This window comes from Elgaria multicarinata, chromosome 18 (genome assembly GCF_023053635.1).
Source record: "Elgaria multicarinata webbii isolate HBS135686 ecotype San Diego chromosome 18, rElgMul1.1.pri, whole genome shotgun sequence".
Classification (NCBI taxonomy): domain Eukaryota; kingdom Metazoa; phylum Chordata; class Lepidosauria; order Squamata; family Anguidae; genus Elgaria; species Elgaria multicarinata.
In genome coordinates, this window is record NC_086188.1 from 24,566,541 (window position 1) to 24,582,382 (window position 15,842).

Consider the following 15,842-nt stretch of genomic DNA (forward strand, 5'->3'; position numbering starts at 1 on the left):
GGGCTCCCCAGTCTGGCCTGCACCATCTCTTGGGCTTTCTCTCTATCCCCTGGAGGAATCCCTCCCCGGAGGGAATATATGCCCACTGGCATTTCCAATGTTAGATTGGCAATAGCAGCAGGGATGCTGGAAAGCCTTCTCCGTGCTGGGTGGAGGCACAGATCCGGGTGGTCTTCCAGCAGGAAGGCAAATGGGTGACATTAGGGGCAGGGCAGAGTGGGGGCCCTGATGTCATCCAGCCAGCGGGGCTGGGGTGGTTTTGCATTGCCTCCCTTGTCTAGGACAAGGCAAACCTCCTCCTGGTTCTGGCCAGCGAGTGCAAAAGCCCTGGAAGGAGCGATGAGCACAGAGTGGATTCGATAAATGCCCCAGTGTGGAATCGGCCTGGGGCTCAGAAGGGCCTGCAGGAGGCCTCGCAAGGAGGTCTAGGCAGCCTGGGGGTGTTGGGCACTGGGGGAGGGGCGAAGCAGCTGGGGGCCCAAAGGCCCGGGAGGCACCTGCAGAGCCCCAGGTAAGGGCTTCGGCATGAAACAGGCCAGGCCATTTTAGGTGTTTTGGGCCCCAACCTTGGCCTTTGGTTCCCTCTATCACAGGAATGTGGCCCCCAGGAGCTCCTCCAGGGTGGAATTTGGCCCTCGGACAGTTCCCTTTAATGAGCCAGAGGAATCGTTTCAGGTTGTCGCCGTGGATGTCAAGAACAAGACGGCCGTCTTCAAGGATGGGTTTAAGATGGAGTACAACAAACTGCTGCTTGCAACTGGAAGCACGTAAGCAACAAGCAGGGTGTTTGGGGCACCTGAAGTTGATGTGCCATTGTGAATGTGATGGAGCAGGGAGCAGCCGCCCTTTGGCCAGGCGCAGGAAACCACTGATTTTGCCCACATCCAAACCCATGCATGTTCTCACAGCCACATTTCAGATGAATGTATTTCAGTTGATGCCATTTACACTGGAAGAAGCGGAGGTGCCCTGGGATCACATTTCTGGGTAGCTAGACTAGTCCCGTGGCTCAGTTATTGGGCTGGGACCAGTAAGGGACCTGGGCTGAAATAAAAAACTCTGAGAGGGATATAGTGACTGGCTTCGGGTGTCAGGCTATCCATCAGAAAAAAACAGGCTGAATAGGGAACGGCTGTATGAATCTGTCATTTCTTTGGAGTGCAAAATGTAGTGTTGAATGCAGATTTCATTGTCCAGCACAAAAGGGTCTTTGTAGAGCTGAAACAACCTCCCCACATTACTCCTCTGCAAATTCAAAACTGAATATTCTTCAAAGTTTGGAGCAGATTATAAAGAAGTCAATCTGTAAGCACCTTGAAAACAATGCAGTGATTACTAGAAGCCAGCATGGATGTGTCAAGAACAAATCCTGCCAGACTAATATGATCTCATTTTTTGATCGGGTAATCTCCCTTGTGGACTGTGGGAATGCTGTGGACATAATATATCTTGACTTCAGCAAAGCTTTTAGCAAAGTGCCCCATGATATTCTGATTAACAAACTAGCTAAAAGTGGTCTAGGTGGAATAACTATTAGGTGGATCCACAGCTGGCTACAGAATCGGCCTCAAAGAGTGTTTATCAACAGCACCTTCTCAAACTGGGGAGAGGCAACGAGTGGGGTACCGCAGGGCTCAGTCCTGGGCCCAGTGCTCTTCAACATTTTTATTAATGACTTGGACGAGGAGGTACAGGGAACGCTTATCAAATTTGCAGATGACACAAAACTGGGTGGGATAGCTAATACCCTGGAAGACAGAAACAACCTTCCAAGTGGTCTTGATAGGCTGAAAACAACAGAATGACATTTAATAGGGATAAATGCCAAGTTCTACATGTAGGAAAAAGAAACCAAATGCACAGTTACAAAATGGGGGATACTTGGCTCAGCAATACTACAAGTGAGAACAATCTTGGAATTGTGAGATGACAGGATGAATATGAGCCAACAGTGAGATGTGGCTGCAAAAAACCCCAAATGCTATTTTAGGCTGCTTTAATAGAAGTATAGCTTCCAAATCACGCAAAGTACTGGGTTCCCTCTATTCAGCACTGGTTAAGCCTCATCTTGAGTATTGTGTCCAGTTCTGGGCACCACACTTTAAGAAAGACGCAGACAAGCTGGAGTGTGTTCAGAGGAGGGCAACAAGGATGATCAGGGGTCTGGAAACAAAGCCCTACGAGGAGAGACTGAAAGAACTGGGCATGTTTAGCCTGGAGAAGAGAAGACTGAGGGGAGACATGATAGCACTCTTCAAATACTTAAAAGGTTGTCATACAGGTGAGGACCAGGATCTCTTCTCGATCTTCCCAGAATGCAGGACATGGAATAATGGGCTCAAGTGACAGGAAGCCAGATTCAGGCTGGACGTCAGGAAAAACTCCCTGACTGTTAGAGCAGTACAGAAATGGAACCCATGACCTAGGAAGGTGGTGGGCTCTCCCACACTAGGGGCCTTCAAGAGGCAGCTGGACAGCCATCTCTCAGGGATGCTTTAAGGTGGATTCCTGCATTGAGCAGTAGGTTGGAATCGATGGCCTTATAGGTCCATTCCAACTCTACTATTCTATGATTCTATGTTTGTCAGGTTGAAGGCCAAATTTTGACATTGCTATCTAATATATTTTTAAAAAGTTTTTGTGGAATTCTATTTCAGCTCTGGTCTCCCTGTGAATTCATGTATTTTCAGACCCAAAACCCTTAGCTGTAAAGGCAAAGAGGTGGAAAACGTTTTTACCATCCGGACGCTGGAAGACGCCAACCGGGTGGTAAAGTTGGCCACCAGCAAAAATGCTGTCGTTGTAGGTGCCTCTTTCCTAGGTGAGCATTTCTGAGCCTTATTCCAGTGGTGAGTGGGACCAAATCCCCCCAAATACCAGCCTATTGTAGCTTAGAGCTCTTACTCCCAGTAACTCAGTCTTAAGAGAGGCATTTCATTCTTTCAGAATGCATAAAAAGGCACAGATGCTAGGAAAATACAAAACGATGGACATTTGAGGGAAAGGAAGTGGGGCTGGGGGGTGGGGGAAAGGTGCATGGCTGGATTGGGACCCCAGTTGTGCTAAAATTGTCCCACGGCCTGAGGTCCAACATCCCTTTTTAGTGGACTTAGGATAGGTTTTGCCTTCCCACCTTTACCACGATGGCTTTCAATATTTCTTCTGCTCTTTTTATTATATTCTGTGTCCCCGCAGAAGTAAATGTGAGACAGGAAACGCCCCCCTTCGTCTGGGATGCAGGGCAGAGTTGGCTGGCCTACGCCTTTATTTTTAGTGGTGGGGTTCTTGTAGATGCAGGGCTCCCGGTGCTTCCAATCCATTGGCCTTGTGCGGTTCTTCCATCTCTCTCTCCTTAATGGATTCTTTTCTGGTGGAAGAAACGATGGAAGAAGTCGTGGGAAAAACACAGGAGGGCTACAAGTGGAAGATGGCAACCTCTCTCCCCCACCTTGTACATTTCCATGTTTGAGGCAAGGTGATTGCCCCATAGCAGCTTTCTCTGGAAACAGCCACGCTTTGTCCCATCAGATGTCACACCAAAGCTAGAATGGCCCAGCAGTCTTTACACAGCCATGGGTCGGGCCCCATTCATGGCAGCAGAGGGGCGGACAGGCAGATCTGGTCTACAGAGCAATGATCCAGCCAGATGTTCACATGGAAATTTGCCATAGCTCTGCAAGGGTGCCGTAGGGCTTGCCCAAACAGACATACCAAGTCAACTGTGCTCCGAGAGCCTGGCCTACTGGAGGCTGAAACCTTGCCAGCCACTTCCCTGCCGGCTCCGTCAACGTCCTCGGTGTTTCTCGCTTTGGCTCGGAGCTCTTCAGCAAACGCATCGCTCTGCTCTGCTCTCCAGGGATGGAGGTGGCAGCCTACCTGTCGGAGAAGGCCCATTCCGTCTCTGTGGTCGAGCTGGAAGAGGTGCCTTTCAAGAAGTTCTTTGGGGAGAAGGTTGGGCGTGCCATCATGAAGGTAACCGTCTGCCGCCGCTCCAATCTCTCTGAGGAACGGGGCTAAGAAGTGTGCAGGAGGGGTGGGGAGGGTGGACTGACGTTTGGACGGACCCTTTGTGAATGTTCACAGAGTTCCTTCTCTCTCTCTCTCTCTCTCTGACAGATGTTTGAAAACAACCGGGTGAAATTCTATATGCAAACTGAAGTATCCGAACTGCGGGAACAGGAGGGCAAGGTAGGCGGGTGGGTGGGGGTGTGAGCAGCGACTTGGAGGCTCAGAAGCTCCATCCATGCGGCTTGGTGAGGTCTCTGCCCAAAGAGGGTTGCTGGTCCCCTTGAAAGGCTCCAGGGCAGCGAGAGGAGACCTGCCCCCGTGCTTCTTGCCCTGGACAGCGAGGCTACTTGCGAAAAAAACTTTTTCTGTACCAGCCTTCCCCAACCTGGGGTGCTCCAGACATGGTGGAGTGCAGCTCCCAATCTCCCCAGCCAGCACGGCCAATGTCGTAGTCCCAGCGCCTCCGGAGGGCACCAGGTTGAGGAAGGTTGTTCTACAGCTTGCATCGATGCATTAGAAGACTCTAATTCCACTTGGCAGAGATATATTGAGAGATATTCCTTATGACTCAGTGCATGCACAGAGTGAGAAAACAGCAACCGTCTTTTCTTACTCGTGGAGACCAATGTTTGTTTGTTTGTTTTTACACACAGTGCATTTGTGCATTTGCAGACAGTCCCATAAGTTACTGCAGGGAGTGGGGGTTAGTCAGGGTGACCATGTGGAAAGGAGGACCGGGCTCCTGTGTCTTTAACAGTTGTGTAGAAAAGAGAATTTCAGCAGGCTTCATTGGTATGCATGTAGCACCTGGTGAAATTCCCACTTCATCACAACAGTTGAAGCTGCAGGAGCCCTGCTCTCTTTTTATTTGGTCACTCTAGTATAGCTCCTGCAGCTTTAACTGTTGTGATGAAGAGGGAATTTCACCAGGTGAAATGCACACAAATGACACCTGCTGAAATTCCCTTTTCTATGCAACTGTTAAAAGGTACAGGAGCCCGGTCCTCCTTTCTGTATGGTCACCTTAGGTTAGTAGACACTGGGGAGCAGCAGAGAAAATGTGTAGGATTGGGGAAGACTCAGTCTCTGATGTTTATTTATTTATTTTAGCACTTTTCATAGAATCATAGAATAGCAGAGTTGGAAGGAGCCTACAAGGCCATTGAGTCCAACCCCCTGCTCAATGCAGGAATCCACCCTAAATCATCCCTGACACGTGGTTGTCCAGCTGCCTCTTGAAGGCCTCCCACCCTTTAGCCAAAAAGGGCTCTCAAGGTGGCTTACAAAAGTAATTCTTAAGACAGTCCCTGCCCACAGGCTTACAATCTAAAAAACATGACACAAAAGGAAAGGGGGATTGGGAGGGAGGAGGGAAAAAAGAAGAAGCAAATCCAGGCACTAGATTCTTAGTTGCAAAGTTCAGCTTGTGTGGACATTCTGATGACAGGGCCTGAGGTTTCCTCCATTCCAGGTGGCACTGCATGGCACCCCCCTCCCAGATGCGTTGGACTACTAGCCTCATGGGGTTTGTGATCCAGTACATCTGGAGGGTGCCAGGTTGGGGAGGACTGGTGTAGGACAATTGCCCCATCTATGCCACACTCCTCATTTCCTGGGTTCACAGTATGGCAAGGACTCATCAGTTGAGCGACACAAAAGGCATAAGGTCTGGATGTCACTCCATGTTGTTTGTGTGTTCAGTTGTGACCTTTCCCCTTTTTTCCTCCCTTAAAGCTAAAGGAGGTTGTGCTGAAGAGTGGCAAAGTCCTCCGTGCCGATGTCTGTGTCATAGGCATAGGTAAATGGCAGCCTGTTAACTTGGGATCCTCCTCCAAGCACCTCTTCGGGAAGGGGGGAAGGCTCAGAGGGTGGCAACAAGAGAGAGGGCCTTCTTGGTCCTGCCCCCCCCCCCCCAATTGTGGAATGCTCTTCCTAGTGAAGTCCACCAAGCGCCAACATTGTCATTTTCTCGGGGTCAGGTTAAGACTTTCCTCTACCCCCAGGCGTCTTGACAGCACAATATAAGGCTTTTGAATGTTAGTTGTTCTACCAGGTCCTGGGATTTTATTGTTAATTGTTTTTAGCTGTTTCAACCCTTTTAAAATGGTTATACGTTAAACGTTTTTTGCTTTTTGTTTTAATGTTTTATCATGCTGTATTTTAGGGTTTAAATTTTTGTGATCTGCCCAGAGAGTTTTGGCTATTGGGGAGTAGAGAAATAAATGAAATGAAACCCTTCCCACAGGTGTATAAACACAAGTGCAGCTGCTGCTGCATCCCATCTGTGAGTCAACCGTTGCGACACCTTGTGTCTTTTGCAACAAAATGCTCTAAAACATGGTGGGACACGGAGGCCTGAGGCTGATTCTGATGGAGCTTTTTAAAGAATCGTTCCATTTTCAAGCTGGATGAAGTTGCCACAGGGTGACTTCCAAATGTTGCCACCCAACTGCTCGTTATTATTTTGAACTGGCCCTACGATGCGATGCTTTGCTCATAACTGGGGTGGGGTGCGGATTTGAGGCCAGGTGGGCCAGAGGGCAGGGCTTCTGCACAGCTCCTCCCACTGACAGTATTTCCTTGTACCTTTCTGGCAGGTGCGACTCCAGCGACCGGCTTCTTGAAGCAGAGTGGCATTCATGTGGACTCAAAAGGTTTCATTGTAGTGAACAAGGTAAAAAGAAGCGAAACTCTTGACTCTGAGTCCAGGCCCCCATCTATACGACAACAGGATTGCTCTTCATTAAATATAAACCCGAATTTTTATCAATTCAAACGTAGGTAAAGAGCGAGCAGCAACACTGATTTGTTTCCTGAATTAATTTTTTTTATAGTGAGTTATAAATGCGCACGTGTGCATTATCGCATATACAGTGATACAACGCTATGGAGGAGGGAGGAGCGAAGCTATAAATTTTATAAGCAGATCTCCGCAGATTCATATAACACACAAACTGGGAGCAGGGGTGGGGGAGGAATGAGGCCACAGAGGGAAAGGAACGAGGCAGCAGAACATGTCTGCTTCGTCTGGCTGCCTTTTTCCCCTCTTTCTTTTTGTGAACTGCCCAGAGAGCTTCACGTATTGGGCGGTACAGAAATGCAAAAAATATATAATTACAGAAATAAATTTGTTTTAAGAAGCTTTCTCTGCGGAGCTCCGCAGAGAGACTTCAAACTAAAATCAGCGCGAACGAACGAGGCAGCCAATTGGTGCAAAATCGGGAAATCGGCCAATCACATTATCTTACCCTCAAAGCTCCGCCCACATGTCAACATCCGATTTAACTCTCCCAAAGACACATAGCCGTAACACGGTGCAAACTCGGACGTGATCTAAAAGTCGCGGTAGATCGCGAATGCGAAGATGCGCATTATCGGGTTAAAAACCCGACGCTGCGGCAAATGGACGGCTGCATCATGTAACCTAAAACACGAATATGTGCATTTAGGTCAGGGTAAACAAGCCATGTAGACAAGCCCTAGAAGGAAGGCTGGAGCCCAAAGGTGGGGGAGGCCTGGAGGCGGACGAAGGGGCAGGAACCGACTTGCAGGTGACGAGGCGAGAGGGACGGGCATCCACTGAATCCGAAAGAAGAAATAAATATGGAAGAGCCCCACTTGCATTAATTCAGACTTGGTAAATTTTAACTGAAATGAATCAGAAAATTACCAAAGTAATTTTTCCCCATTTGGATCTTTTTGGTATCCTCCCACCTCCCAATTTGGATTTATTTTACTTGAAACTGGGAGGTGGGGGTGGAGAAGAGGCTGTAGTTTGAAAACAGGCTGGGTGGAAGAAAGTGCTTCCCCCCCCCCCCCCAGCAAAGGATCCTGTTGCCCCAAGGGGAAGAGGCAGCAAGCTCATCTCTTGCACCTGCCCCAGTTGCAGAAGCTGCTGCTCATGTCTCCAACCTTCTGTGGAAACAATAGCCAAGGTCTTTAGCTGCTGCTGTAGCTGGATGACCCTGGCTCTAGCGAAGAGGTGGATGTGCATCGAGTAGGCAGAAGGAAGTCTTACAAATTCGTGGGACTTTTTCTGTCTAAACACGCACACGATTGCACCATCCAGATGATTTCGGGTCCCCAATGGAGGCCGTCTCCTTTGACTTGCATAGGAGTAAAGCAAGGCTGCAGCCCTCGAATCAGCAGGGAGGGGGAAACGCCCAACCCCCCCACTCAGCAAGGACTCTGGAGAAAGCACGGCCCTTGCTTGAGGCTGATTGTCCCGCCGCCCCACCACCACTCGCACGCACACTCATTTGCGTGTCTGAATTTTAAAAACACGAATGAAAGAAATGATGAAAATAATTCTAAATCTGAAACATGAAAGGAAAAACAAAGGTGAACCTCCCCCACCCTCCCCAGTGCATGTCCTTTAGCATATCTAAATTTCCTCCCACACTAGAGGCATTCACGAGGCAGCTGGAGTGCCATCTGTCAGGGATGCTTTAGGGTGGATTCCTGCATTGAGCAGGGGGTTGGACTCGATGGCCTTGTAGGACCCTTCCAACTCTGCTATTCTATGATTCTATGATCTGCTTGAGTGACATTGAACACTATTGTTGGTGGAAATTTCATAAATAAATCTAAATTTCATAAATAAATAAAACCCTAAACCAGGCGCTGGGCTTGGCCTGTGGAGACTCCTGGTGCCGTTGGCTTGCTGAAGCGAACCACAGCTGGGTCAGCTCAAGGCCTGGATGGGAGACTGGCTGGAAACCGGCACGATCCCCTGTGCATCACGGTCACAAATAAATAGGTGCTTTTCTTTTTCTGGTGCTGCTGAACGCAACTCTTAGGGGAAGGGGAGAGAGAGCACTGCAGCCTTCAACCGTCCCATCCGAACCAAAGGTTTTATTTATGATCACATTTATATCCCATCTTTTTGTCCTTTTGCAAGGAATCCAGGGCAGCTCCCACGGTCCTCCTCTTCTCCATTGTATCTTCGCAACAACAACCCTGTGAGGTAGATGAGGCTGAGAGTCAGAGACTGGTCCAAAGTCACCCAGTGAGCTTCATGGCTGGATGGGGACTAGAACCCGGATCCCCCAAATCCCAGTTCCACACTCTCACCAGTATGCCACACTGGCTCTCATATTCTCCTCCCAGTGCTTTTGTTGTGTGTGTGTGTGTGTGTGTTGTGTTGTGTTGTGTGTGTGCGTGCGTGGTGGTGGTGGGCTGAATCACGTGGTACAAACTGCAGCCATGCTCTCCACCAATGGGACCTTCCCCTCCTTTCCAGATGATGCAGACGAGCATCACGGGCACCTTTGCAGCCGGGGATGCCGTCGCCTTCCCACTGGCGCTGAGGAACAACAAGAAGGTGAACATTCCTCACTGGCAGATGGCTCACATGCATGGTGGGTGCAGTTCCTTTATGTATTCCTTTATATGGCTGAGGATAATAACACTGAAGATTAAAAATGGAATCTTAATCAAGACACAACATGAAAACAAATCCATTAAAAACACAATAAAAAGCACAACTTTGAAAGAAATAAACTGCACCTGACCAGTTAAAATCCTCTTCAACAGCAGACCAGCTTATATGCCAAAGGCTGGCCTGAGTGAAAACATCTTTGCTGGCCATCAGAACAGTGACCTAGCCTCTCTCAGCAGGGAGTTCCAAAGCCTGGGAGCTGTCACCAAAAAGGCTCTCTCTCAGGTTCCCGTCAAACGTGCCTGTGCTGCTGGTGGCACCAAGACAAGGCCCTCCCCCCACCCCACCCCACCAATGATCTTCAAGCCCAGGCAGCCTCATTGGGAGAAGGCAGCCTTTCAGGTAGCCCTGCCCGGAGCCACATAAGGCTTTTGCAGGTCATAGCTAGCATTTTGAATTTTGCCCCCAAACAGACTGGAACCGGTGAAGCCGTTGTAACAAGGGAGTCACCTGCTCCCTGCAACTGGTCCCAGTCAACAGTCTGGCCGCAGCATTCTAGACCAGCTGAAGTTTCCTAACACATTTCAAAAGTAGCCCCACATGTTGCAGTAGTCCAGACTGGATGTACCTAAGGCATGCGTGATTGTGGCCAGATCAGGCAACTCTGGAATGGACGCATTGGTGCACTAGCCTCAGCTGCGCAAACGCTCTCCCGGCCACCACAGAGACTGGCATCCAGACGGTGATTTTGAGTCTTCCAGCCCAGGCTGAGTCCACATTCCCTGATCTGCCTTTTGACTAACCAGGAGCACCTCTGACTTTTCTGGGGCACGTCTACATGAAGGGTTTTTCCCAGGGTGGCTCTGCAGCAGCGGCACGTCATCTACATGACGCAGCCGCCATTGTGAAGCCATCCGGGGGCAAACCCTGGAAACTCCGCTGCAAAAAAGTTGGGCACTTACCCCGACTTTTTTGGCAGCGGAGCCCATGGCTCCTCTGGAAAAGTTTTTAAAAAAGCAGGGGGAGGAGAGGAACGGGACGTTCCTCCCCCCTTTTATTTTTTTTATTATCCTATATAATAAAATGCAGAGTGCTCCCCCTCACCAGTTATCGTTTTCCCCCTTTGGCACCCTCTAGCGACGTTTCTCGGAATTGCCAACGTGCTCCCCCTCGCCAGTTATCATTTTTGCCCTTTGGCGCCCTCTAGTGACATTTCTTGGAACTGCCAGCGTGCTCCCCCTCACCAGTTATCGTTTTTGCCCTTTGGCGCCCTCTAGTGACATTTCTCGGAACTGCCAGCGTGCTCCCCCTCACCAGTTATCGTTTTTGCCCTTTGGCGCCCTCTAGTGACATTTCTCGGAATTGCCAGCGTGCTCCCCCTCACCAGTTATCAGTTTTGCCCTTTGGCGCCCTCTAGTGACATTTCTTGGAACTGCCAGCGTGCTCCCCCTCACCAGTTATCGTTTTTGCCCTTTGGCGCCCTCTAGTGACATTTCTCGGAATTGCCAGCATGCTCCCCCTCACCAGTTATCGTTTTTGCCCTTTGGCACCCTCTAGTGACGATTCTCGGAACTGCAGCCTTCTAGGGAAGTTCCAGAAAAATCACTGCCAGGAGCTTCCGGCCTAGCAGACGGGCCAAAACTCACTCTCAGTAACTAATTTGTCTCATGAGGATTAATTTGACAGAAGGCTAACCTCCTCACCAGTTATAAAAATGTTAGCAAGGCTTTTACTTTAAAGTTATGGCAATGTCCAGAGTCCCACGGTCTGAGGACATAAAGTTAAAAATGATTGATGGGAAAGAACAGGGGAAGTTTGGTTTAAAATCTTAGAAAAGTGTATACCAAAAATATTGTATTCAAAGAAGTCCTAACAAAATAAATACACCTGTCATATGACGCGCTTTTCACTAGTTATCTATATCTGTGGAGCTTCGCAGATACAGATAAGAGAAATAAAAAGAAATGGGGGCGGGTGGAGAGGAACGGGCAGCCAGAGGGAGGAGACGTGGTTCGCCCAGTCCCTCTCCTCGCGTCCTTCTCTGGCTGACTCGTTCCTCCCCCCACCTTGCCGGTTTTTGTTTCTATTATCTGTATCTGTAGATATATTTTTTTTACTTCTCCAGAGGCACGGGGCCAGAAAATTCGCACTTGCCTTCCTTCCCGTGCAGATGTCGGGAAGGAACGCAGGTGCGGGTGCAAGGCGTCTCGTGGCACCAAAGCACCGCCGTAAAGATGGGGGGCCTGGATTAAGCTTGAATTTGATTTTAAATGCGATTTTAATATTTATTGTGAACCACTGAGGGATTTTATTATATTCGGTGGTAGAAAAGTGTCACAAACAAACAGTTTCTTCAACCGCATTCAGTCCATTGCCAATATCAGGTGAAATTTGCAGCCGAGGAGGCCTCTGTCCGACTCGTCTGAGAGACCATGAAGGGCTGGGTAGGTGGAGGCTGACTGCACCCTCTACAACGGCGTTCATTTCTTTTTTAGTTGATGAATTTTTGATCTTGATATCATTTGATTTCCTATTTTCCATATGGAGCTATGGCCCAATTAGGGTCCACCTGGAGAAGAGCCTTCAGGGTGGTGGCCCCCTTTCTGTGGAATTCCCTGCTACTGGAGATCAGGCAGGAGCCAGCTCTGTGTTGTTTCTGGCCCCTCTTGAAAACAGTTCTGTACTGGGAAGCATTCCTGAAATGATCAACCATTGTTTTTATTGGCATTCTGTTTTTAATAACCTTAATATCGTGTTCTTAACTTTTTATTATTGTGTTTCCTATGTGTTCACCGCTCCAGGATCTGTTAGATATGAAGTGGCATACTAGTAAATGAATATTTTCAACCTCTTTGTGTGGGTGCATGGGTGAAAATGCAGAACGGAGGATTGTACATGGAGATAATAACAGAGTAAACTGGCTGGCTGCTTGATGGAACAAGGAAGTTGGGCCGGGTGATGGGCTTTTGGTCTGCTCTTGGAAGGCTCTACAGACCTTCTGAGCTAATGCCACGATTTCTCTCCCTGCTCTCCCACTTTCCAGGGCGCATAGCAGCGCTAAACATGTTGGCCCACGGGACCGAAATCAGCACAGTTCCTTACCTGTGGACAGCTATGTTTGGCAAGAGCATCCGCTATGCAGGTAAGGAAAGGGATCACCCGGCCTGGGGGTGGAATCACCATGGCTGCCATGTCTCCTTCACTGCAAGGTCCTTGGAGGAAGAAGCAAGAGGCCTGTTCTGGTAGGGAATGGAGTTTGTCAGCTGCAAAGCCAAGCAGGCTGAGGTTCACACAGGCGTGTCTGGGCAACCCTGGAGGTGAACAGTTGGGGCAGAGGTCTGCATGGGAGATGGATCTTTGCAAACCCTGATGCAAAATGGCCGGACCTGCGCTTTCTGGACTAACCTGTTGATCGGAATGTGATTATCCTTGAGCTTTGCAATCGGTTCTCGACTCCAAAAAGCAGTTCCCAAACGCATATTGAAAATGCATACCTTAGGATAAAATACATTTGGAAAAATATACGTGGAGATAAAACACGTTTGTAAATGCATATCTGGTGAGAAAATACATTCCAAAGCACACATTTAAATAAGCATTTTCATGCAGAATATATATTTTTTGCAGTTTAATGGATTTATGTATGAACACATGCAAAGTTGACAAAGAAATATGGATCGCTCCGTTCCTATGCATGCTGCCATTTTGCAGGGGAACGGAAATTAAAACCCACCAGGTGTGTGGTATTCACTGCAGAATTGAGGCTCCTGTGGATCTCTGCTTCCAATCTGAACTAAAGAGCAAATTTCTAGCTGTTGTGGTTGTCAAGATCTGTTTGACGGAGTGTGGGTGATGGCCGAGGAATCCCAGTCGCCAGTGATGGGGCTTGCAGGCCTTTGCCTCCTCCCCATAACTAGCAAAGCCAGAACACATTATGCAGAACATGGGAAAATAAGGGGGGGAATAATTCACGTAACTTGCATGATCAATGTTAAGAGATAGGTCACCTCCCATTTTCTTTTTTCTTTAGCACGGGGTACACAGAGAACATGGTTAAATCTTCCAATACATGCTTTTGTCTTTTCCTTTTACAGGCCACGGGGAAGGATTTGATGATGTGATTATTCGGGGGGACTTAGATGAGCTGAAGTTTGTGGCTTTTTACACCAAGTAAGTGCCCTGCAGCGCCCACGTTTTGCTAGAATGTAAGAAGAGCCCTGATGCAGGATCAGACCAAGGGCCCATCCAGACCAGCATTCTGTTCACACAGTGACCAACCCGCTGCCCAAGGGAAACCCACAGGCAGGACATGAGTTCAATAGCACCCTCCCACCTGTGTTCCACAGCAAATGGTGTAAACAAGCAATTGCAAAGGATGCTATGTATGCGCTGCACTCCTTGACCTCTGTTGGGCGCCCCATGTTTTCTGCTGGGACTGCATCGCACAAAAAAGGAGCAGAAATCAGTTCCAAGAAACACAGCTAAAAAAAACAACTTCAGAAAGCAAGTGTCTAACTCTTAGAACTGTGATTGTAAAGTGTGTGGACAGTAAAAGATACAAGTGCTCCTGTTTACAGTTCTAGTTGAAAAACAGGAAAGGAAACACTCCTTGTGTAATGCTCTGATCTCAATTCTACAATGAAACATAGTAGATCCAGCCGATTCACAGCTTCTTATAGAAAAGCTCAAAGATAACGCTGTTATCCATGGTCTTGTAACCACCACTTTGATTACCATCATTCGTCATATATAGGGCTGCCTCTGTAGTCTGTCTGGTCCAAAATACTGCCATGCAGCTACTAAGTGGAACTGGTCACTGGAACCAGTGCTTAGCTGCACTGGCATCTGGTCCATTTCCAGGAGAAATTCATATTGCTGGTGCTTACTTTCAACATCCTGCATGGATTGGGACCAGGCTACCTGAAGAGTCCCATATTGATCTTCAGAGGCCCTACCATCTAAGCAGGGCCGGCGCCAGACTATATTGCGCCCTAGGCAGGCGCGTTCTGAAGCCTCTGCCCCGACCCCCGCTTGCTCGCTCACTCCCGACCCCCTTGCCCGCCCACTCGCCCGCTCGCTCACCCACTCGCCCGCTCCCGGCTTTGAAGCCAGGATGCTGGGGTTGGGGGGTGGGGCGGAGGCTTTGAAGCGGCGCACCTGGAAATGGCTTCTTGGCATGCCGTACTGAAGCCTCCGCCTCCAACCCCAGCGTCCTGGCTTCGAAGGAGCCAGGACGCTGGGGTTGGGCGGTGGCTGGGACAGCGGCTTTGGAACAGCGCGCCCGGAAGCCGCTCTAGGAGAGCGGCTTCCGGGTGCGCTGTTCGGTGCCCTCATTTGCCTGTTGCTCTAGGCCGCCGCCTGAGTTGCCTTTATGACAGCGCCAGGCCTGCATCTAAGGAAAGGCAGATGACCACATGAGAGAGAGCCTTCTCCGCGGTGGCACCCCAATTGTGGGATAGTCTCCCCAGAGAGGTTCACCTGGCACCAGATGGCTGCTTTTATTCTCTGAGGCATTTTATTAGCACATTCTTAATGGAATTAGTTTTATGCTGCTCTTTATCTGCTGTTTTTACTAATTTGTTTTCTGATATTATACTTTTTTTTAATTAAGTGCATTTTTATGTGTTTGTAAAGCTGCCCCAGGGATTTTTCTCTGAAGGGCGAGATAATAATAACTCTAGATAACGTTTAACTAGATAAACAAAAAAAGAGGGATACCCAACAAGAAATGATGTGCATTTGCCTAGAGCAGCGTTCCCCAACCAGGTACCCTCCAGATGGGTTAGGTTGCAAGTTCCATCATTCCCATCCAGCATGATGGGAGTTGCAATTCAACACATCTGGAGGGAAGTCTGGTGTAGAGCTTGTTCCAGGAGACTCTGCCACAACACGGGCTTCCATGGCAGATGTTCTGGGGTTTCTTGGCATGTGACCCGACATGTGAAATGAGTTTTCTGGGGTCTGAAAGCCTGAAACTCTCCTGGACTGGGTGACATGGAAAACTGAGCTCCTGAAATTACGTGTTATTCTGCCATCTAGGAGGGCCCCCAAAAGATGGTCACTGACCCGCTGCGTACAGTCTTGGAGGTAACTGAGCAACGCTGGCTGATGAGGGCTAACTGGGGTCTCTCCTTCCAAACTGGGGCATTTGGGTCACCCCTTTTCTCATTCCTTCCCTCCACGGGTGCTGAAGTGATGGGATTCTAGATGCAAACTAAGCGGAATTTTCTATCTTCTGTTGGGCGGACTGACAGTCTTTTATGTTTAACAGAATTCTTTGTCAGCTTGGTCAAAACGCAGCATATTTCAGATGTGTGTATTACAGACAGAAGGAGGGACGAAGCCCATAGCACCACTCTGCTTTCTGCTTTCGAAGCAGCCCGTGCTTTTGAGGCACTTCTGTACTGGCACTTTGCTTGCTTTCTATTCCACCTGGTCCTGGGGGGCAACGTGG

At 48.9% G+C, this 15,842-nt stretch overlaps 1 protein-coding gene across 1 annotated transcript in view; it reads left to right on the forward strand.

Annotated features, from left to right (window-relative positions):
* Positions 1–15,842, forward strand: part of AIFM3 (apoptosis inducing factor mitochondria associated 3) — a 53,302-nt gene that overhangs the window by 32,410 nt on the left and 5,050 nt on the right. The window contains exons 9-17 of the mRNA XM_063143840.1: positions 676–767; positions 2,691–2,821; positions 3,857–3,972; positions 4,117–4,188; positions 5,743–5,806; positions 6,606–6,682; positions 9,251–9,368; positions 12,432–12,530; positions 13,483–13,558. Of these exons, the coding sequence (XP_062999910.1) occupies positions 676–767; positions 2,691–2,821; positions 3,857–3,972; positions 4,117–4,188; positions 5,743–5,806; positions 6,606–6,682; positions 9,251–9,368; positions 12,432–12,530; positions 13,483–13,558 (845 nt within the window). The remainder of the gene's footprint in view (positions 1–675; positions 768–2,690; positions 2,822–3,856; positions 3,973–4,116; positions 4,189–5,742; positions 5,807–6,605; positions 6,683–9,250; positions 9,369–12,431; positions 12,531–13,482; positions 13,559–15,842) is intronic.